Source organism: Prionailurus viverrinus, chromosome E3, assembly GCF_022837055.1.
Source record: "Prionailurus viverrinus isolate Anna chromosome E3, UM_Priviv_1.0, whole genome shotgun sequence".
Taxonomy (NCBI): domain Eukaryota; kingdom Metazoa; phylum Chordata; class Mammalia; order Carnivora; family Felidae; genus Prionailurus; species Prionailurus viverrinus.
In genome coordinates, this window is record NC_062576.1 from 22344115 (window position 1) to 22367936 (window position 23822).

General features: G+C 41.4%; 1 protein-coding gene across 10 annotated transcripts in view; it reads right to left on the reverse strand.

Moving 5' to 3' along the window:
* The window catches only part of TNRC6A (trinucleotide repeat containing adaptor 6A), a 205457-nt gene that overhangs the window by 68996 nt on the left and 112639 nt on the right, over positions 1-23822 (reverse strand). For 9 of the 10 annotated variants that reach the window (XR_007147878.1, XM_047839226.1, XM_047839222.1 and 6 more), the window contains one exon: positions 7461-7548. The exons of the other annotated variant lie outside the window; for it this stretch is intronic. Coding sequence is in view for 8 of the 9 variants with exons in the window: in XM_047839226.1 (XP_047695182.1) it covers positions 7461-7548 (88 nt within the window). In the remaining variant the exon portion in view is untranslated. The remainder of the gene's footprint in view (positions 1-7460; positions 7549-23822) is intronic. 10 annotated transcript variants of the gene reach the window in all.

The window sequence follows — 23822 nt, forward strand, 5'->3', positions numbered from 1 at the left end:
TCTACATGGATCAAAAATTAAAAAAACAAAAAACAAAAAACAAAAAACCGATGGAAGGACAATGGCAAAAGACCAGTCAACTAGCTTGAACCCTTTATTTCTGGAGACATTGTTTTAAAATTTGATGGTAGAAAAACAGTCTTATTAGAGAGAACTTGGTATATGAATAGTTTATGACAAGTACCGTACCGTGTCAAACAATAAGATACCTAATTTTCTGAAGCCAAAACATTATAGCACAAAAATTATTTTACATCCTAAACTTAAAAAAAAAAAAAAACCCAAAAAACTCTCCTGGTCTCTTCCACAGTTTACTTCCAAAGGAAACTAAGTTACAGAAGCCACGACCACATTACTAAATCCCAAGATGGACAGCCAACGTTGCTCTTGTAGGCCTTAACATAAAGGATGTGTACTCTCCAGCTCCTCTGGAAAAACGACTCCAAGTTGCTTCAGAACAGCCAACCTCATTCAGCATTCTGTCATCTACAGAGAAGGCACCAAGAAGACATCCAAAGGTGTCTGCCCATCAGGACGCTGACTACCACAGTAAAGGGACGGGAATAATAGAACCCAAGAGCGCCTAACAGATTAGGAGGAAACTGAACTCACATGTGGTCCAGGGACCTAGCGTATTACTCAGACTATTAAAAAGAGAATTTCCCAAATGGGATCAGTAATTTTAAGAGTTGTCTGCACTGCTCAAAATGGTAGCCACTGTCCACATGTGGCTGACCCGTGAAATAAAGCTAGTCCAAACCGATGTGTAAAATACCAGATTTCTATTTTTTAGTATTTAAAAAAGGTAAAAATATCTCATTAATAACAGCCATATTTTGGATATATTTGGTTACATAAAATATATTAAAATTAACTTCAACATTTCTTTTTTTACTTTTACATGACCTTGTCATTTAAACCCTCTGGGCCTCAGTTTCCTAATTCTTGAAATGGGGTGGGGGAGGAGGGCAGGGGAGACTGGACCGCCTACCTTTCAGGGCTATTAGGAGGCTCAAGTACAATATAAAAGATTTTTTTTTACAACACTATTCAAATGTGAGGTATCACTGTAGGACAGAATTAAAGGCTTCTGTCAAATCTAGAAGCAAAATTACTTCCATATTGAGTATTTTTCCCTTAAAAACACAAAAACAGGAGCACCTGGCTGGCTCAGTCGGTACAGCACAGGACTCTTGATCTCAGGGCTGTGAGTTTGAGTCCCAAGTTGGGCGTAGAGCTTACTTCAAAAAACAAACGTGAAATGTGATTCGACAAGCAATCACCTCAACTGCCTCACTTCATAAAGGTATCGGACAGGTGGCAGACACACCACACGCCAGGCTCTCTGTTTCTGTCAGGCTCTGCACCAGTTGTCCCCACCCCTGGATCCCTAAGCAGACTTGAGCGGCTAAGAGCTCAGTGTCTGAAGCCAGACTCTCAATCCTGGTTCCACCACTTAACGCTATGTGACCTGGATCAAAATTAATTAGCTTCTGTAAAGCTCAGTTTCCTCATCTATGAGGGCAGAACAAAAACACCTACCCCAGAGCTGTTGTGAGACTAAAAGGATCTAACTCATGAAGAGCTCAGAGGGGAAAAAAGAGCTTAGGACAGTGCCTCGCAGGCAGGAAGCTTTCAGTAGGTATTAGCAGCTGCTGCTGTCGCCGCCGCCCGTCACCAGCCACACCTGCCGGTGGCACTGCCGGTGGCAGTGGCTCAATCCTCTCATGCTGGGAAAAGGCCCAACTCAAACACTCCAGGTTCCCAAGTCCCTGTTTATTTTCTCTTAATCATCTACAGTATCTAATACAGTGCCAGGTATTAGAAACTAACGTTAGGGGGGCACCTGGCTGGCTCAGCCATTGGAACATGTGACTCTTCGTCTCGGGGTTATGAGTCTGAGCCCCACGTTGGATGTAGGGATTACTTAACCCTTAGGGGCGCCTGGGTGGCTCAGATGGTTAAGCCTCCAACTTCAGCTCAGGTCACCATCTCACAATTGGTGAGTTAGAGCCCCACATCGGGCACTGATCTGACAGTGTGGAGCCTGCTTCGGATTCTCCCTGTCTCTGCCCCTCCTCCCCTGTTCTCTCTCTCTCAGAAATAAACATAAACATAAAATAAAATCTTAAAAAACCAAAAAGGAACCTTAGGAATAAAGGACTGATGCTTGAAATCACCTATTTTAAATGAGATAATTAGGGCTCAGAAAACTTTTCTAGGATTTCTTAGCAAGCAGCACTCAGTCTAGCCTTCAAGGCTAGACGCATACAAAGTGGCTTTTTAAAAAATTTTTTTTAATGTTTTTATTTATTTTTGAGAGAGAGAGCAAGACAAACTGTGAGCAAGGAAGAGGCAGAGAGAGGGGGAGACACAGAATCTGAAGTAGGCTCCAGGCTCTGAGCTGTCAGCACAGAGCCCGACGCAGGGCTCGAACCCATGAACCGTGAGATCGTGACCTGAGCCACAGTCAGGCGCTCAACCGACTGAGCCACCCAGGCACCCCCAAAGTGTTTAAAAAAAAAAAAAAAAAAAAAAAAAGACTGGAGACCAGCAAGGTGAAACAGGCAGGACTGGAAGAGAACACCTGACCGCCCTGGATGACTGCAGCACTCAAGGCCTGCTTATGTTACTGCCCAGGCTGCTGAGAAAATGTTAACTTACACTGCTGAACATGATCCCTAGTCTCAGAACAAAATGGTCTTCAGGAGACATGGCGATTAATACTTAAATCTCCAAAAAAGGGGAATGAAAATTGGAAGTTTTCTATGATGTAAGTCCCGCTTAAATTCAAACTGAGTACATTTAAATCCACAAAGCCTAGAAAAATCCTCACAGCTCTTAACACAGTAACAAAAATACTCAACGGTCTGTGTTCAACAGGCTTTAAAACAATCTCAGCAGTAAAAGGTCCCAATTTGTACTGTTGCTTCCCTCCGGCCCCTCAATTCTTAAGTGCTTTCTAGGAACTACAATTACATGCTTAAAGGTTATACCAAATTATCCCTCTATAATTAACCTATTTCTCAACTTCCTTTTCCCTCCTCCCTACATTTCTCTCAAGATTCCTTCTAGAAATTTCTTCTAAAAAGAAAACCTGGAGATAAATCCAACCTACTGCTACCACGGTTGCCCCACCCCCCTGCCTTTTAATTGAGTGACTCCATTCTGAGCCTGCCTACTGCCCCCTGTTTAAGCACAGAAACTACATTCCCGTGGAATATCCAATTATTTCCTAAGCCTTAGAAGTAAAAGATAAGTAAACAGCCATGATTCTTAGATATGAAACAGAAATATTTTCAAAAAACAAAATTAAAAATAAAGACACCCAGACATGGATCTTCATTGTGAGAGATGTACTGAGGCTGAAATATAATAAGAAGCATGTAATCTTTGTGTAACATTTCTTTAAGAGGAAGTTAAATACTTAAATTTATATTGAAGAAGATAAAATTTTAGAAACTACCATAGTAAAAATATTACGGTGAGCCATGTTGGTGTCGAATAATTTATATAATGAGTTAGGTCACTGGGTTTTTTTCTTGTTTTTTGTTTTTTTAAATTTAAAATAGAAAATAACCAGGGCACCTGGGTGGCTCAGTCGGCTAAGCATCCAACTCTTGGTTTCAGCTCAAGACAGGATCTCAGTTTGCAGGTTCAAGCCTTGCATCAGACTCCGCACTGATAGTGCAGTGCCTGCTTCGGATTGTGTGCCTCCCTCTCTCTCTGCCCTTCCTCTGCTCATGCTCTGTCTCTCTCAAAAATGAATAAACATTAAAAAAATGTTTAACTAAGTAAAATTTAAAAAAATTTTAAAAATAGAAAATACCCTGTGATCAGAATTCCTTAAAAATACTACAGTGACTATTAGGGACTGTTTCTGTATGCATGGCATACAGGCCTGTTAAATGCCTTACAGAGATTATCACAATATATTATTTGCAGCTTTAAAGTTCACCTTTAGGTTGGGGGCCGGGGCGGGGGGGGGGGGGGGGGCGGGAAGCAAGAAGTATGAAGGATACAGATGCCTGGCTGGCTCAGTCGGAAGAGCCTGTGACTCTGGATCTCAGAGTTCAAGCCCCACATGGGGTGTAAAGATTACTTGAAAATAAAATCTTTAAAAAGTAAAAAGGATAGGGGCACATGGGTGGCACGGTTGGGGGTCCAACTCTTCACTTAGTTCAGGTCATGATCCCAGGGTGGTGGGATGGAGCCCTGTGTCAGGCTCCACACTCAGTGGAGCCTGCTTGGAATTCTTTCTCTTTCTCTCCCCACCCCCCCCCCCCCCCCCCCACCGATTCTGTCTCCCCTGCTGGTTCGCTCTCTCAAAAATATTTTAAAAAAATAAAAATTAAATTAAAAAGATGAAAGATAACACCATGGCACCTAGTTCTGGAAAAGTGCCAGCTGGGGGATTAAGCAGCTTCCCATCCTATTCCTAGTTCTGTTATCCTGACAAAACCATGGTTGGCCACTTAACTCACTTTAATGCTTGGGCTCCTTCTATTTGTAATGAATGGATCAGAACAGATAGTATCTGAAGACTTTTTCAGAAATAAAAATATATAGGGTTTTTTTTTTAACATTTGCATAGATTACATAAAACAGGCAGATGGTTTTTACTGTGGTGAGTTTATGTTCCAACATTTATCTAAATGGGCCTGCCTACCTGGCTTATGTAGCTGTCTGCCACCTACCTGCATACACCTGCTGGCTCCTTCTACAGACAAAAAGCAAGCTTGAGGAAACCTGTCTGAAAAGTCTTGTGACTCACATTCTTTCATATGGACTGTACATGTGCCAACTTGGGATTCTTCTCTGTTTTGTTTTTTAATAGCTATTTGGTAACAGCCTATAGCAATACCAGCTGTCCTCGCTTCACCGATGTGTGTCATTTGAATTCAGTTATAGGCTGGAACTGGAAGAACAGTCTTATTTACAATGGCAGTCTACCCTACTACACTTAACATTTATTAGAGGTATTAAACTTTCTTTAAATGTGTTAAGTGATTAGTATTACTGTGTCTACAGGACACACAGGGTACCCTACCAATGCTCCCCCACCATTATCGCTAAGCCTCTGTGATGATTCCAGTGGGACATGGTTAGGGGGAGAGGCTGGAATGGGTGAGGCAGGGATGGAGTGGAAAAGAATATGAAAAGCTGTCACTTCAGATCTGATGAGAAGCCAAATGGCACAAAGATCATTATTCATGTATTAGACACTGACTTGGTGATTTAGAGATCTAGTTATGAAAGAACCTAAAGATGAACTTCAGCAATTAGAGCCATTATTTGTATTTGTCACAACTTAATTTTTTTTTTTTTTACTTACATTGCACATTTTAAAAGCATAACTTTTAAAGAAATCATTCCAGTGACCCCCCCTCCCTGTCTCAAAACTTCCTCAGTGAACAAGGTAAATCCTAAATAAACATGCTTCGTTCCATCATACCTTAGGCTTCTTCTCCAGCCATTTCACAGACATACTGACTTACCAGCTAACTTCTGAATTCCTCAGCAGCAGGGATCAACAGGTCTAACGCAACACACAGACACCTGCCAAACTACTGATCCTACCTAATGTACACCTAAGCATCTTCTTCAACAAGACTCTGATGTTTCTTAGTTTTCTTCGTTAAGTAAATGGCCTTCACACCGTGGAACAAGAAGAGTCTCATAAGCCTTCTCCCAACCTCAGACTTGCAGAGGATACAACTTCTCTACAATAAATCCTGAGCTAAAGACTGATCGCACTATAAAGACCAACCTATATCAACAGGCCTCTGACAGAAGCCTAAGGCATCATCAATGCTAAAACTCTGTATTAGAAACCTGTTTCAAACCCTGTGACCCTTATGGATGCATCCCTCCCAGTCATTCCTGAGAGCAACCAAAAGCCCAAATGCCTAGAGTCGCCTCTCACCTCTTCACTCTCAGTTCTCCAGTGGTCTGTACTCTACCTCCCACCCCCTCCAGCACTCACTGGTCACGCTGTAAGCTCATCACTCCAGAAGGAAATTCTCATTCCCCCTTTCTTTCTATTTCCCTGACCTGATTAAGTGCTCCCACGATGCACTCCATCACTCAGTCTGGAACTTAAGAGTCAACCGAAGTTATTCTTCCTTCATATCCCCTTCAGTCCCTCCACCAGCACCCTAGCCTCTAGTTTCCACCTCTTCCAACCAAAGTCCAAGTCCGCTAAGTAAACATTCTCAAACGCATCACCCTGCTAAAATGCCTTCACTGTTTTCCCCAACACCTAATGGCCAAAACCCAGAGAAGAGTCGGCAGCTACCACCACCCTCTGCAGTCTCATCCTTGGACGTTTCTGCCCTTGGTGTCTCACCCCAGCCAATCAAAACCTGTACTTCTGTAAGGCTGTGGACGCTTACCTCGGAGTTGACTCTGCTTGGAATCCCTTTCTACTCTACTCCTTGCTCACCGGGCTAATTTCTATTCTAAGAAATTGTCCCCATTCCCCGGCCCCATTCCAGGCTGACTGAAGCAGTTCTGTGTGCTTCAACAGCTCCCTACCTACCGCAGATGTGTGCGCTGTTTTTCCCTAATAAATAATGCAGAGATAACTGTGCAGCCGTAACACAGTGCCTGGCACAAAAGAGGTAGAGGTTACAAATTAAAGTCGTAATTTTCATTAGAATAGACAGGTGGAACAGTAAATTCACTGGGTCTTTTGGAACATTTTTAAGGTCCTTGAAAACTTGAGACAGTAGGAGAGGAGTGCCCAGCTGTCATCAGGGTTCAGTATTAATTTGTAAAAATCTTTATAATCATGGACATAATCTTTTAGTTTTCTGCAATTCGTATTGCTTTAGTTACAGTTTCTGACAATGTACTGGCTAGAGATTATCTACAGTAAATTATGTCCTAGGCTGATTTTAGAGTATCTTAATGTAAATAGCAAATTCTTGAAATCAGCCCAGGTACTAAATAAAAAGTGAAAAGGAAATTGACACTTTATTCCCAATTGTGTGCATTATATGTATTACATTATTTTGTTTAATTAAATTCTCATTTTACAAAACACAAGGAAACTAAGGCCCAGAGAGGCTAAATGAAGTTTAAGGACACGCCGTTCGGTATGCTGTGTGGGAGAGACAGATTTCAATGCAGCCCTCTATGCAGCTACAAATTCCATGCTCTTCTCACGTATAGTAAGGTGTAAATATATTATGAAAACCTAGGAAGAGTAAATTGAAAGACAAAAACCTGTATAAAGCACTTACCTTTGAAAACACTATCGGCAAGGTTAAAGAACCATGCATTAAATTGTACACACTTGGCAAGTTACTATATATGCATATTCAAAACACTGAATGTTAAAATGAATCTCAACTGAAGTTAAAACATTCAAATGCCTTAAAAAATCCAATAAGAGTAACTTTCTTTTTAAATCTGTTTAGACCACTTAATATAGAGTTTATACATATATATACTACCTTCTTTTGAGCAGCTTCCTTCTTTTTCTTGTCGTCTTTTTTCTTTTTCTTTTCTTCCATCAACTGTTCTTCTTCTTGCACTAAATCCCTGAACCACACAGTTGCAATTAACTTTCCCAAAATGTATTAAGAAATACAAATAAGGTTGCATACAGATTCATTTTCACTCTTATTAGAAGTAAAGACATGGCAAATTATTCTTTCACATTCATGAAATAAAACACAACTTGCAACCTAATCTAGCCCCACAGCTACTATTTAGTACTCTTCCTCAGGTAGCAGAGCTTTTGTCTTCGTGTCATGTCAAGGAAGACAACCTAAAATTAGCAAATTCTACTCTGGGAAACAAGCTACTCCTTCCAATTCTAGAATGTAAACATCATGTGAGCCAGAGTTAACCTTGGCCCCAATTATCAATCAGTAGCCAACAGCAATGCCTGGGACCTCCCCACAACCCTCTCTGCCCAGGTATCTGGGGTATCTTTGGCTTTCCTTGCTCTAAAAAGCTGCATTAACTATTTTTTAAACACAAGTTATTCATAAAAAGATCATGTATTTCAGCTTACAATAATTTCATATCCCATAAACATTCCAAATAATTCTATCAATAAAACACATGGGAATCAATAATGTACTCACTATATAAGTTTGTTTCAGTTCTTAAAATCACAAATGCTTAAAGTTGTCTGGGGCGTCTGGGTGGCTCAGTCAAGCGTCCGACTTTGGCTCAGGTTCTCACAGTTCACGAGTTTGAGCCTGAAATCGGGCTCTGTGTGGACACTCAGAGCCTGGAGTCTGCTTCAGATTCTGTGTCCCTCTCTCTCTGCCCCTCCCCGCTCATGCTCTGTCTCTCTCTCTCAAAAATGAATAAACATTAAAAAAAATAAATAAATAAAAATAAGAAAACCAAATGCTCAAAGTTGTCAACAGAACCCCTGGTTCAGAATTTCAAAACGATAGACAGGTTGGGGAAATGGGTCTGCCTCTTTCTTTCCACTCCGCCTTACTGAAATGATAGGAAGAAAAAGTAATACATCTATCCAGAGCTGATACATAAACAAGAGCAGAGAAAGCTACAACCCAGGAAAAAACACAAGAAACGTCATGAATGGATGAATGTGCCAAACCTTGGTGGAGCTCTAGAGAGGCTCCAACAGAGCTAGGAGAGCAGGAATAGGCACAGAGGAAAAACAGACCGCCTAAGGAATAGAAAAGCCATAACCATTCCACTCCTCCTTTTCCACTTTCCATCCCCATGACTACATGGCCACAGGCAGCAGCTGCACTTGAATCTAAAACCAAAGAAACAAAACCTTGGCAGGAGGCAGGGAGGACTCCTGCAAGGGGTTTGGGACCCCACATCAAAGTCTTCTTTATTGGAAACTACTCTCCATCACACCAGTAAATCCTGGCAATCAACACCCTTTTCAGATAGACTCAGTATCCGTCCTTCCGTTTGAGGTGGGAGCCTCTGGGTAAGGAGGAAAGTTGGAGGAAAGTTGGAGGAAAAGTTAGAGGACACTCACTCTAGTTAACCCATATTAATCCCCCTAGATTCTAGAACCTAAACCTTCATCCATAATATCAACAGGCGACCAAAAATCAGATACTTGAAGAAAATCACACAAAGAGAAAGTACCTAACTCTGCCCTGAGGAAGCTTCCCAGAGGGGACATTATAAATATCAGGCAGACAAGACAAGGTTCAAGGAACATGAGCCGGACATGGGGAACTGCAAATAATTGATAGGGGGTGAAATGCATATGACAGTGGGGATGCATAAGATAAGATGAGAAAGACAAGCAAATACCTAAGAAACTGGAAGAGGGCTGCAGGTGTAGTGCAGTGAGATCACACAAAACTTAAGCTGGCTTTGTGGATGGAAGAAACTGAGAGGAGCTGCAGGTAGACAGTGAAAAACAAAATGAGGACATTACATATGACAGATGGTAATTTAGTGAAGTTGCGTACATGACCGATAAAATCAGTTAGAAGCTGGAAGAAGAGTGTAACGGTTGCTATAATCTGTTGTCGTTTTGTTCCAAGTAGAACTGTCGTGTGGCTGATGGAGTAGCACCACAGGGTCATGCCAACTACAACCATGACTCACTCTTTCGCCCCTTCCGTGTCTGGGAGGCAAGCAGAGTGTGCAAGCTCTCTGTAACCCTGGGGAAGTCGGGGATCGAGACAGCCACAGCACAGGAGAAAGTAAAATCAGCAAACAAATTAAGTTACATCACCGTCATGTTACCCATTAAGACCAGATTATTACCTCTAACTACTGAACATTCTTCAGCCTCAGTGTCTTCATTAAAATTGGAGATTAGTTTCTGCAGACATCTACTTCATAACATTTTGTAAGGATTTAATGAGGAGCGCTTACTTAACACGGTGCCTCTAGCAAGCACTCAAATGCCTAGTTAGAAGCTCCTCTCCCCAATTCTCAGCAGCACCACGACTGTATTTACTTTTGTCAAGAGTCTACGGACACTTCTTGTGCAGAAACATCAGGAACCCCCAGCGTCTGCTCTCCGTGTCCTCCTGTAAGTATTACAGAGCAGATGCTTTCCACCCTTGTCCTAGGTCAGTATTATTCTATTCCACGGCATGCTCCTTTGCTATTTATCCGGAATTTTGTCCCTCTTCTCAAATTTCATTTTGAAGGCTTTTTGATGAGGTTAGCAGGTGTTTTCTGGCCCCAAATGGTGGCATTCGTACTTACAAGATGCAGCACGTTAGCTCTTGGGAGGTATTACAGTATCAGCTGCTACTCTAAGCACAGGGGAAAGTTCTGTTCTTCAGCACGGTCACCACAGCCAACTGACCACACTAGACCCACACCTCCTTCAGAAAGCCACGTGAAAAAATATAGAAATATCCTACCTGTGCCCAAACACTTTGGCTTTCAGGATTTAAATGCGAGCAGAGATTTATTTAAGACATCTATCATTTTACAGATCTATCAAAAGGAGGAAGGGGTGATGGATCTGATTGATCTACGTGGTCCATCATCCTTGACACATGCTCCACAAAGAAAACATTCCAATCAGTAATCATTCATTCCTTGCAGGCTAGTAGCGGGACACCCAAATCTGCAAGCTCTGGATCTAGGAATGAGAACAAGCCTCAGAGTGACTAAAATGTCCATGACTCTGCTGGGCACTTTACGCATATTTTCCCATTTATAGTTACCACTTGTTAAAAAATGATAAAGATGTAGCCTTTTATAAATGAAGAGACTGAAGCTCAGAAAGAAATGAATGGTCCAAGGTCATACCGCTAGTGCAGGGTAGAGTCAAGTTTCAAATCAAGGCTCTCAAAGTCCTGCTCTTTCCTCTCCAGCAAGGAACCTCCCAAAGGAAAGTGCTAGTGCCTTTCAGGAGCCACAGAGAAGAAATCCTTTGGCTTTAGACAGGTTCCGTGATAGACCTTCTTACTTACAGCGTATCTTTTCCCCAGACTGTGTGCCTCCACAATCCTTTCCTCATTTCCTTCCACGTTTTACAAGAACACTTCCATGGCTATGTCATCAGGAGCAAGAACGGCAAAAAAATCAAAGACAAAGACTGCACAGCCACTGGTCTGAACAAGAGGGGACTGGGCACTGGTGATCTTTAACAGAGCGACGACGGCATTTGTTTCGTGAATTGTTTGTGGGAGGGTGGTGTGGGAGACACAACTAGATACAACTAGTGAACGGCTGTAAGGTCCCACATCAGAGGAGTTCAATAGCTGAGAGAAGTAGGAAGGTAGCTAGAAAGGCTACCGGAAATTAGCAAAAACGTCTGTCCTTTAGAAAAAACTCATGATGGAAAATGCCAGGAGCACGACAGAAAACGCAGGACACTATCATTCGTGTAAAAAGCAAGAGAGAGGATACGTGCTCTCATTCCCCTGTATGTGTACGAAATGATTCTGAAAGAACACCTAAGAAACAAACAGTGGCTGTGGGGAGGAGGAGGGAGGACCTGGGCTGATGGGGGATGGGAGGAAGGATCTCACTACAAACCTTTCCATAGTATTTTAATTTCTGAGCCATGTGTGAATGGTAAGTGTTAAAAAATTAAATATTAACAATATTTTCAAGCATTAATATTAAATGAGTACATTTTGATCTTCACAAAGTAAAAGGCTGTTCTAGGTTTCTGGTTTGCCAAGAGATTTGGTCATGTGTGCACGCTAGATTTTGTTAGGTTTCTTTCCTGTAGCTATTGAAACACTTATATGATTTTATTTTTTTTCAGATTTTTATTTAAATCCTACTTAGTTAACATATAGTATAATATTGGTTTCAGGGGCAGAATTTAATGATTTGATTTTTGTCTTCTGCTGGCAGGTACAATTAATTGTGTTGATGAATTTTCTAGTAGTGAACCAAGCCTGCATTTGCTAGTATAAGAATTCAGCTCAGGCCATGATCTCATGGTTCTTGAGTTCGAGCCCCGCGTCGGACTCTGTGCTGACATCTCAGAGCCTGGAGCCTGTTTTGGATTGTGTCTCCCTCTCTCTCTGCCCCTCCCCACGTTTGTACACTCTCTCTCTCTCAAAAATAAAATAAACAATAAAAAAAGATGAAAACTATAACGTTGTATCTTTTTTTCTTTTACTAATTTTATTGGCAAAAATGTTCAAGAGTAATATCTGGTTCTGGCAAGAGTGAGAGTTAAAAGGTTCTCTCTTCTATTGCTGGTGGAAAACTACTGGAAAGTACTGTGGTGTTTTAACAACTGAAGTTATATACATTCCAGACAGCCAACCCATTCAGTAGAATGTATCTGATGATAATAAACCCACAGTATGCATGGCCATATGCATATCAAAGTTCACTGAGAGGTTCACAACGGAAACTGAAGGTCTATCAACAAAGAAATGGCTATCCTCTCGGTTAGCATAGCACGTTGTATTGAAAAGGAGTTGGTCTGTTTGTTTATTGACTTGAAGGAATGGCCCTTTTTAAATTTTACTTTGTAAGATTTAATTATTATTTTAAGTAATCCCTACACCCACTGTGGGGCTCAAAACCACAATCCCAAGATCAAGCGTTGCACACTCCACCAAGTGAGCATGCCAACCGCCCTAGGAATGTTACTTTGTGTGTGTGTGTGTGTGTGTGTGTGTGTGTGTGTGTGTGTAGACATATAAATATATAAAGCAAGTTGCAAAAATGTGAACAATGTTATCCCATACTTTTTTCAAGCTGTTTATATGTGCTTGAACAACTTTATAGGAATTTAGAGAAAGTCACGAGGAAATATCCTCCTGAACTAGGAACATCAGAGTAACCTCACAACTGGACCAAGTATCTAAGGAAATTATTAAGTTTTTTAAAAAGTGTATCCCAGGGGTTCCTGGCTGGCTCAGTTGAAAGAGCATGCAACTCGATCTTGGGGTCGTGAGTTCAAGTTCCACACTGGTACAGAGATTATTTAACTAAATAAATAAACAGACTTTTAAAAAAGTATATCTCAATTTGAAATGTTACATTACAGGTACGTTACTTTTACAAATTAGTACCAAAGAAATGTTTAAAACTCCATAATGTCCAGGATTTGCTTTCACTACTCCAAGCCCCACCCCATCCCCCCAAAAAAGGAAAAGAGAAAAGTGCAACATGATTGGCATGTTGGCAACTGCTGAAACTGAGTAATGGGTGCCCGTAGCTTCTTTGTTCTGTTCTTATCTGTGTATGTTTGAAACTTTCCATAATAAAAGACAAAAACAAGTTACAAGCCTCCACACGAATGATTAAAGGCAAGGCAACATGGAGGGAGATTAGAGACGGGAGGAAGGAGCAAAAGTGTAAGAACAGGAGTAGTGGGAGCAGGAAGAGAATGGGTAAGGCGAGTGCCCATGATGGCAAGTAGGACACAGCCAGGATCAAAAACGCCCTTCCTCGTCCTGCTCTTCCTGATGCTTGATGGTCCGTTTTTCCTACATCCCCAACATGAACATCATCAAAAGTAATCACTTCCAAAGGATACTCTTGTAAACTGCTGTGGGGAGTATGGACTAATAGAGCCCACAGGTGAACAATTTGTAAGTATCTAATATCAAATTTTCAAATGTCACTATGTTATGATCCATAGATTCCAATCTAAGCCCATAAAAAAGAAATTGTACAAAAACAGATACTGCAAAAGAGCCTAAAACCCAATCAACAGAGAAAAGTTAAACACACCATAATGTACTCTTACCATGGAATCCTACCCAGTAGTTTAAGAAACGAAAGGGGGTTGTAGACTTCTACAGTATGCAGGAAAGAGTTGACACAGCAGGTCTGAGACGGTGATCCTTAGAAAGGTTGGCCCTCGGCTGGTGTCAAGGAACCTGGGTTCCAGAGAGGTTCCCACCATTCCCTAACTGATAATGGTAAACTGTACAAGCCATACAGATCATGCTGAAAAGGCACAGTTGTGCTTTCCTTTTGGGAATCTGGAATTTTGGTACATGTTGGCAGACAGCACCTCTGTGACCAACCCCTAACAGGAACCTTGGGCACTGAATTTCTAAGGAGCTTTCCTGGTAGACATTTTACACATGTTGTCACAATTTGGTGCTAGAAAATGAAGCATGCCCTGTGTGACACGACAGGGAGAGATCTCTTGGAACTTGCACCTAGTTTCCTCTGGATTTTGCCCAGTGTGCCTTTTCTCTTTACTGATAGTTTTGCTGTAATAAATCACAGCCACGAGTACCACGAGATGCTGAATCCCAGGGAATCCTCAAACCTGAAGGTGGTCTTGGGGACCACCTGACAAACATGGCTTTACAGAGAAAGGTCTCTAAGACACATTGCCGAGTCAAAAGAAGGTCAACATTCAGATCACTAAATCATTTGTTAGAAAAACAAAAAGAAAATCCCACTAAAAGGCACACATTTTCCACAGTACAGTAGGGAAGCAGAGGGGAGCAGACCCTCAAGGTACCCAGTTGACTCTGCACCCAAAATTACCTAGTGATAGCCTATACAATGATTAGTCACTATACCAATAAAAATGTCCTATAAGCCAAGCAGTCTCTGCGCACTAGGAGAACCTAAGCATAAAACATGACTTTATTTTTTTAAATCAATTTATTTATTTTTGAGGGGTGGGGGAGGGGCAGAGAGAAGGAGAGAGAGAGAATCCCAAGCAGGCTCTGCCCTGCGCACAGCCTGATGCGGGGCTTGAACTCACAAACTGTGAGAACACGACCTGAGCCGAGATCACGAACCGGACACCTAACTGACTGCGCCACTCAGGTGCCCCCAGAAAACAGGATTTTAAACTATAATTTGGTAGAAACAACTGAACACACGTAAAATAAGGGAACAAGCCACCATCTGGTAGAGGCTGTAAGCAAGTTTAGGAAAATAAGACATGCGTATGAGCTGTTACAGCTATGGAAAGCTTCAAGAAGGTGATCTTAAAGGATCCTGAAGAGTTTTCCACAGACAGAGAGGTGGGCCTTTCAGGCAAGGGAGGACAGAAAGGCACAGCCACAGCAAAGCATAGAGATTTGTTAGCATGGTGATTTCGGGGACCAGTACTCAGAGGAAATTTCAGAAAAAAGGAGGAAAAGTTAGATAAAAGAGGGAAATAAATTGCTAAATAGGGTGACAAGCCTCTTGCAATACTTAGAGTAAGTATGCAATGTCCTGAGCCACAGCGGTGGACCGGAAATGAAAAGCAAAGATCACCACACCAAGGTAACCATAAGAAGTTGGAATAGTTGATGGTATTAGTAAGAATGATAAGAGAAGCATGTTAATGATGATACCTCCAGATTTTAGAGAGCAAACATTTAAAAGTGGAGGCTCTGGTGTTGAGATGGTAATTCCACAATGGGACAAGAGGTTGTATCTTGCTTCACAGAATAGAAGATTGGTGGGGGGGCAGCTTTCCACAGGGCCTAACTAGCCTGCCAGTCAGCAACCTACCATAAGCCAGCTCATCACCACACAGAAGCCAGCTGTATGTGACAAGCTGGTTATGAAAATATATTTCACATCTCCTGCCAAAAATGCTGTTCTCCTACTTTTCCCCTTACTGTCTATTCTATTTTCTCCCAGCCTTCCTGCTTCCCCTTTTTCTATCTGCTTGCCAACCCTCCCTTTTCTTTTCTCCTTCTCGTCCTCCTACACGTAAATTAATCACCAAAGCCAGTCTAGCACTACACAGTACAAAGTCACTAGTAACCTTCAAAACAATAATTTCACTACATAGTAGAGATGGAAACCCAAATGCAGCAAAAATAGGTAAGAATGAAATCAGGGGTTTGGACAAGTTTTTCAAAAACTTTGGCAGTGATATAAAGACAACACAATAAAAATGAAGTTTTTTGGATTGTTTTTAAAATAAGAAGACTAGGGGCGCCTGGATGGCTCAGTCGGTTGAGCATCTGACTCCTGATTTCGACTCAGATCATGATCTCACAGTTCAGTTTGTGAGATTGAGCCCCATATGATGGCTCAAACCCTGTGTCCGTGCTGTCAGTGTGGAGCCTACTTGGGATTCTTTCTCTCTGCCCCTTCTCCCTTGCTCTCTCTCAAAATAAATAAACATATAAAATAAAATAAAGACTAGAACTTATTTGCAGATAAAAGGGGCTAGGGAATATAAGTATCAGAGAAAGTGACAGCAGATGGGGTGACACAAGACAGCCTAGTTTAGAGTCACAGGCAGTTTAATAGCCACACATACTGAAGGAGTTCAATAAAAGTGATACATCCATAAAATGAAATATTACGCAGCTATAAAACAGGTAAGATATCCATGTTCTGGTATGAAAGATTCTGGAAGGTATTCAGTTAGTTGGGAAAAAAAAACCTGTAAGATTCAGTATACTATGTTTTGTGTTAATAGGAAGACATAAAAATACATATCCCCTTGTGTTTTATTTGCATAAGGAAATTCTGGAAGCACACACAAACTAATAAAAAAATATCCGGATGGCAATAATGTATATTTCTAGATACTATCTGATTGTGAACCACAGAGCACAGACAGAAAGCTTAGCTTTAGAGGCACAGGTGGCAGTGAAGAGTCCGAGTATCTTCTGCTTAAGAATTACGGGAAGGGGAGCCTGGGTGGCTCAGCTGGTCAAGTGTCTGACTCTTCATTTTGGCTCAGGTCATGATCTCACGGTTCGTGGGTTTGAGCCCATTATGCTGACAGCATGGAGCCTGTATGGGTTTCTCTCTCTTCCTCTCTCTCTGCCCCTCCCTGGCACTCTGTTGTGTGTGCATTTGAGCGCTCTCTCTCTCTCAAAATAAGTAACTTAACAAGAAAAAAAGAATGAAGGGAAAATAAGACAGAGATAGCGATGCATTATCCAGATGATACCGAGTCTGGATCTCTTCAAAAAGAGTTTAAGCCTGAAGGGGGCTTCCCCTGGCCTCATAATCTGAGCACCAAATAATTCAAGTAAAGGATTACAATCCACCAAAGAAAATAAGAATCCGGGAGATCTTAATGATATTAATAAATGCACGGATGGATAAATGCACAGGGTAAAGGGAAAGATCTTACAGCAGAATGTCAACAAATATGGAAAGAATAATGGCCTTGGAAAGTCACTATTTGGCAATCCATTGACTGAGGCAAGAATCCTGGTGAGAAACAAGATGTTTTACATAGTTTCAAAGTTCTCCCAACAATATAATTATTAATTACAAAAGGAAAAATCCTAACTTTACAATTACAAACCTGACATATACCACCTTAACCAAGTAACTGAAGTTACCGTCACCAGTAATGGCACAGATGAACATCATCGACCTCGTGACAGAATGCACCAGGCAAAACACAACATTGGTTTTGTGCTATTCCTGCCCAAAATGCATAACCTGGGGCACCTGGGTGGCTCAGTCAGTTGGGCCTCCAACTCTTGGTTTCGGCTTGGGTCATGTCACGGTCCTGGAGTCTTGGGATCGAGCCCTGCATGGAGCTGGGTGTCGAGCGTGCTTGGGATTCTCCCTCTGTCTCCGCCTCTCTACTCCTCTCCCTTACTCACATGCACTCTCTCTCCCTGTCTAAAATAAAAAAAAAATTTTTAGAAAAAAATTTTTTAATGTTTATTTATTTTTGAGACAATGTGAGAGACAGAGTGCAAGCAGCGGAGGGGCAGCAGAGGCAGACACAGAATCTGAAGCGGGCTCCAGGCACCGAGCTGTCACCTCAGAGCCCGACACAGGGCTTGAACTCATGAACCGTGAGATCACGACCTGAGCCTAAGTCAGACACTTAACCGACTGAGCCACTCAGGTGCCCCTAAAATAAAAAAAAAATTTTTTAAATGTGTAACAACCTAACCAACAGGACACAACACACAAATATGGATGAAGGACATCCTACCAAATAACTAGCCTGTACTCTTTAAAAAATTTCAAGGTCTTAAAAAACAAAGACTGAGAAACTTCCAGAATGCCAGTGACTAATCGAACATGAAAACTAAATGCAAACTGTGTTCCTGGGCTGAATCTCCAATGAGAACAGTTTTGTTTTGTTTTTTATTTGCTCTAAAAGGCATTATTGAGACAACTGGCAAAATCTGAGTAAGGTCTATAGCTTTACTCTTAAGACCTGCACCGATATTACTTCCCCAATTTTGATAATGGTACTGTACAGTTATTAAGACATGTCGTTGATTTTAGGAAATAACTACATAAAAGTTTTTGGGGCTAAAGAGGCAACATGCTTCCAAGTCACTCTAAAAGGGTTCAGAAAGGGGCGCCTGGGTGGCGCAGTCGGTTAAGCCTCCGACTTCAGCCAGGTCACGATCTCGCGGTCCGTGAGTTCGAGCCCCGCGTCAGGCTCTGGGCTGATGGCTCAGAGCCTGGAGCCTGTTTCCAATTCTGTGTCTCCCTCTCTCTCTGCCCCTCCCCCGTTCATGCTCTGTCTCTCTCTGTCCCAAAAATAAATAAACGTTGAAAAAAATAAATAAATAAATAAATAAATAAATAAAAATAAAAGGGTTCAGAAAAAAAGCAGTATAGATGTAAAAAGAGAAAATGATAAAACAAATGTGGTTAAATGTTAGCATTTGAGGAATACAGGTGAAGGATATTCAAGAATTCTTTGATCTATTCTTGTAAAATTTCTCTAAATCTAAAATTATTTTACAATTAAAAGCTCAGGGGTACCTGGGTGGCTCAGTTGGTCAAGCATCCAACTCTTGATTCTAAGGTTATGGGATCGAACCTCACGGTGGGCTCCACGCTGAGTGTGGAGTCTGCTTGGGATTCTGCCCTCGCCGCCCACGCTCCCTCTAAACATATAAACTTTTTTTTTTTTTTTTTAAAGCCCTTAAAATAAAAAGCTCAGGTTGAGGACAGTCAGTGAAATTAGGAGAACAGACACCCCACCACAATGACAGAAGCACCCTATAGTCTGCAAGTGCTCTGAGAGATTATCTATTTGAACCTGCAATTCTGACACACAGAATTGACGCCATTCCCATTTGAAACTTAAAGAAACCAATGATCAGAAAGTCTAAGTGACTTGTATGGTATATGGTAGTGGGGTAAGGCTGTCCCAAAACCTGGTTTGGTAAATTACTCTCCTAAACTCTACTCTTCTGAGGCTTAATTACTAGTTCCTTCAGGATTCTTTCCAACTCACACAAACCTCACTCTTGACCTCTAATTAAACGATGCTCATTTTCTAATTGTTTCAGATGTTAATCTCACTCTTCCAAATAGGACTGCTTGCTGCTCTGAAGGCAAAAACCAGTTCTACTTGTATTGTACTCCCCAGCATTGGGCACTGCAATTAAACGCCTGCTTCCTTGCTTTTTACTAACACTCTAACCTGATCCCCACCACCAAATATGTGTTCTTTCCACTCTTCTACCCACATTCTACGTAAGGACGATCCTACTTATGCGCTTCAATCTCCAATATCTACTTGTGTAAGCAACTTGTTTCTTTTCTCTCAAACCTCCATCTCCCCCTTTATGAGAAGTCTCAAATTATACCTCCTCCCAAGGGTTGTTGTGAAGGTTAAATTAGGTAATGCAGAGAAAGTGCTTAATGGACACACATAATAAGTGTACACTCCTCATTAGCTACAAGACTGAGATCCAAAATCCTGCACTAAATAAGGCTAAGGTTAGGACACAAGGAAGGGTGCAAACTGAAGAAGGGAGAACGTACAGCAGAAAACAGAACTGATGCACCTCTCTGAATGGCTCTCATCAAGAAGACAAAAGACAACAAGTGTTGGTGAGAACAAGTAGAAGAGGAACCCTTTGTGCGCTGCTGGGAATGTAAACTGGTGAACCCACTACGGAAAACAGTCTTGAAGCTCCTCAAAAAATTAAAAATACAGGGGCGCCTGAGTGGCTCAGTTGGTTAAGCGTCTGACTCTTGATTTGGGCTCAAGTCATGATCTCATGGTTCATGAGCTCAGGCCTCACATCTGGGTCTGTGCCTGACAGTGTGGAGCCTGCATGGGATTCTCTCTCTGTTCTTCCCCCACTTGTGCTCTCTCTCTCAAAATAAATAAACTTACAGAAAAATTAAAAATACGACTACCAATGACCCGGTGATCCCACTTCTGGGTGTATTTCCAAAGCAAATATAAACAAGATATCAAAAAGATATCTGCACTCCCATGTTTACTGCAGCATGATTCACAATAGCCAAGATATGGAAACAACCTAAGTGTCCATCAGTGAATGATGGAGATGTGGGATGTGTGTGGGTGTGGGTGTGTACACAATGGAATACTATTCAGCCGAAAGAAAGAAGGAAATTCTGCCATTGGCAATAACTAGATGGGCCTTAGGGCATTGTGCTAACTGAAAGAAGTCAACAGAGAAAGACAAACACTATAGATATCACTTATACGTGGAATCTTAAAAAAGCTGAACTTCTAGAAACAAAGCAGAACGGTGGTTACCAGGAGCCAGGGAATGGGGGGATTGGGGAGAAGTGGTTAAAATATACAAACCTGCAATTAGAACAGGAGTAAATTCTGGAAATCTGATGAACAGAACAGTGATTACAGCCAACAATACTGTAGTATACGCTTCAAAGTTGCTAAAAGACTAGATCTCAAATGTTCGCACAAAAAAGGAATGCTAATTATGTGACATGATTAGAGGTGTTAGCTAACACTATGGTGGTAATCACACTGCAATATATAAACATTGTATCAGCACACTGTACACCTTCAACTTACACAGAGTTAGGTTTCAGTATCTTAAAAACAAAACAACAGCACACAAGGGCAATGCACTAACCACTGGTGGGGCAGGGGATGAAATTATTTCAATTGTCAATCCTGCCTTTATAAAGATGGAAAAAAATTAAAAAGACAAAATGAAAACAGAAGCGAATACATAAAAACAATTATTACAGCACAATGAAAAATGAGGTAGATGCCAGAACAACAATTCAAGACCCTAGATTCCAAACCAGACCAAACAAAGTACCAGGTACCAAAAGGAGACAAAGATTTCAAAACTACAGACCAATAACACTTATGAATACAGACACAAGTCGTCAACAGAAGACTAATAAACCCAATCCAGCAACGTATAAAAAGTACTAATCACAGTGCCCAAGTGGGATTTGTCCCTGGAATGCAAGGTTGGTTTAGCATATGAAAACTGATGGAATACAACAGTGTAATAGAACAATGGGCAAAAACCACACGGTGATCTCACTAGACACAGAAAAAGCATTTGACAAAATCCATCCTTTCATGACAAGTTACAACACTCAAACTAGAAATAGAAGGAAACCTCCTTAACCTGATAGAGGCCATCTACAAAAAGCTGCCAGCTCATAACATACATAATGGTTAGGACTGAATGCTTTTCCTCCAAGATGAGAAACGAGACCAGAAGTCCACTCTTGCCAACTTCTATTCAACACTGTACTGTAGATTCTATTCAGAAAAATTGGGCAGGAAAAGTAAATAAAAAGCACTGAGACTGGAAAGGAAGTTATAAAACCATCTCTATTCACCGATACGATGTTATATATAGAGAGTCCTAAATACATACACACACACACACACACACACACACACACACACACACACCCCGACTAGTAGGAATAATAAACAAGTTCAGCACAGCTGCAGGGTACAGGATCAACATACAAAAATCAATTGACCAATGTGCTATGACATGGATGAACCTTGAAAACGTTATGCTGGGGCGCCTGGGTGGCGCAGTCGGTTAAGCGTCCGACTTCAGCCAGGTCACGATCTCGCGGTCCGTGAGTTCGAGCCCCGCGTCAGGCTCTGGGCTGATGGCTCAGAGCCTGGAGCCTGCTTCTGATTCTGTGTCTCCCTCTCTCTCTCTGCCCCTCCCCCGTTCATGCTCTGTCTCTCTCTGTCCCAAAAATAAATAAACGTTGAAAAAAAAATTTTTTTTCAAAAAAAAGAAAACGTTATGCTAAGAGAAATAAGTCAACCACAGAAGGAAAAACATATGATTCCACTCACATGAGGCACCTGGAACAGTGAAATTCAGAGACAGCAAGTAGAATAGTGGTTGCCGGCAGTTGAGGGTATGGGAGAATGGGGAGTTATTGTTTAATAGGTACAGAGTTTCAATTTTGCAAGATGAGAAGGGCAGTGGAGACGGCTGGTGGTGATGGCTGCACAACATGGTGAATGTAATGCACTTGATGTCACTAAAAGGTACACTCAGATTTGGTTAAGACGGTAAACTGGACATACCGAATTTTAAAACTTTTGTGCTTCAAGGGACATCAAGAAAAAAGGCAACCCACAGAATGGGAGAAAATATTTACAAACCGTGTATCTAACACAAGACTTGTATCTAGAATATATAAAGAACCCTTATGGGGTGCCTGGCTGGCTCAGTAGAGGCTGCAACTCCGGATCTCCAGGCTGTGTAAATTCAAGACCCACCTTGGGTCTTTAAGAGATTACTTAAAAATCAAATCTTACAAAAAAAAAAAAAAAAATTAAAAAAAGACCCCTTATAACTCAACAAAAAGAACCAAATTTTAAAATGGACACAGGATTTGAATAGAGATTTCCCCAAATCAGATACACAAATGGCCAATAAGCACATAAAGATGCTCACATTATTAGTTATTAACGAAATGCAAATCAAAAAATCAAAACCACAATGAGATACCACTTCATACCAAGATGACAATAATAAAAAAGAATAAGAAGTGTTGGTGAAGATGTTGAGACACTGGAATCCTCATACAGAGCTGGTACGGATGTAAAATGGTTCAGATGCTTTGAAGACAGTCTGGCAGCTCCTCAGAAAGTCAAACACAGAATTCCCATATGCCACAGCACTGCCACTTCTAAGTAGGCACCCAAGAGAACTGAAAACATCATGGCCACACCAACACCTGTACAGGACTGTTCACAGCATCATTATTCATAATAGCCCTAAAGTGAAAACTCTAACACCCATCAAACAATGAATGGATAAAGAAAATGTGGTATATTGGGGCCCTGGCTAGCTCAGTCAGAGAAGCATGCAACTCTTGATCTTAGGTTGCAAGTTCAAGCCCTACACTGGGTGGAAAAATTATGTAAATAAATAAAAACAAAAAAAAAAGAGAAAATGTGTTATAGATGCACAATGGAATGTTTTTCACCCGTAAACTGATGCATGCTACAACATGGAGGAGTGAATGGGGAATGACTGCTATAAAGCACAGGGGTTTTTTTGGCGGGGGTGTGGGGGGCGTTAGGCAATGATAAAAATGTTCTGGAATTAGGCAGTTGTGATAATTGCACAACTATGAATATACTAAACCCCACAGAATTGTATACTTTACAAGGTTGAATTTAATGGTATGTAAACTGTATCTCAATAAAGTTGCTATTTAAAAAATGGAGGGAGAGGGGCGCCTGGGTGGCTCCGCTGGTTGAGCGTCCGACTTCGGCTCAGGTCATGATCTCTCGGTTTGTGAGTTTGAGCCCCGCGTCAGGCTCTGTGCTGACAGCTCAGAGCCTGGAGCCTGCTTCACATTCTGTGTCTCCCTCTCTCTCTCTGCCCCTCCCCTGCTCTTACTCTGTCTCTCTCCTTCAAAAATAAATAAACATTAAAAAAATTCTAAAAAAATTAAAAATAAAAAAATAAAAAATGGAGGGAGAAATTAACAGAAACGTTTGCAGTAAAAGTTGAGGATAGGGCAAGAATAGATTGGATAACACTAAAGAGATAGATAAGCTGAGCATAGACACGAGTCTATGCTTAAATTCCAGAGTCACTGGGGAGCCAGGAAAGGTTTCTAAATAGTGAGGGACACGCTCAGAACTGTCGCTTGAGGACGATTAACTTGCAGCAGCAGAGAGGATGCTCTTTATGCCCCTTCCTATCTTCATGTGGGAAAAGTCTCATGCACACATACACCTCACATCACCTGGAGCT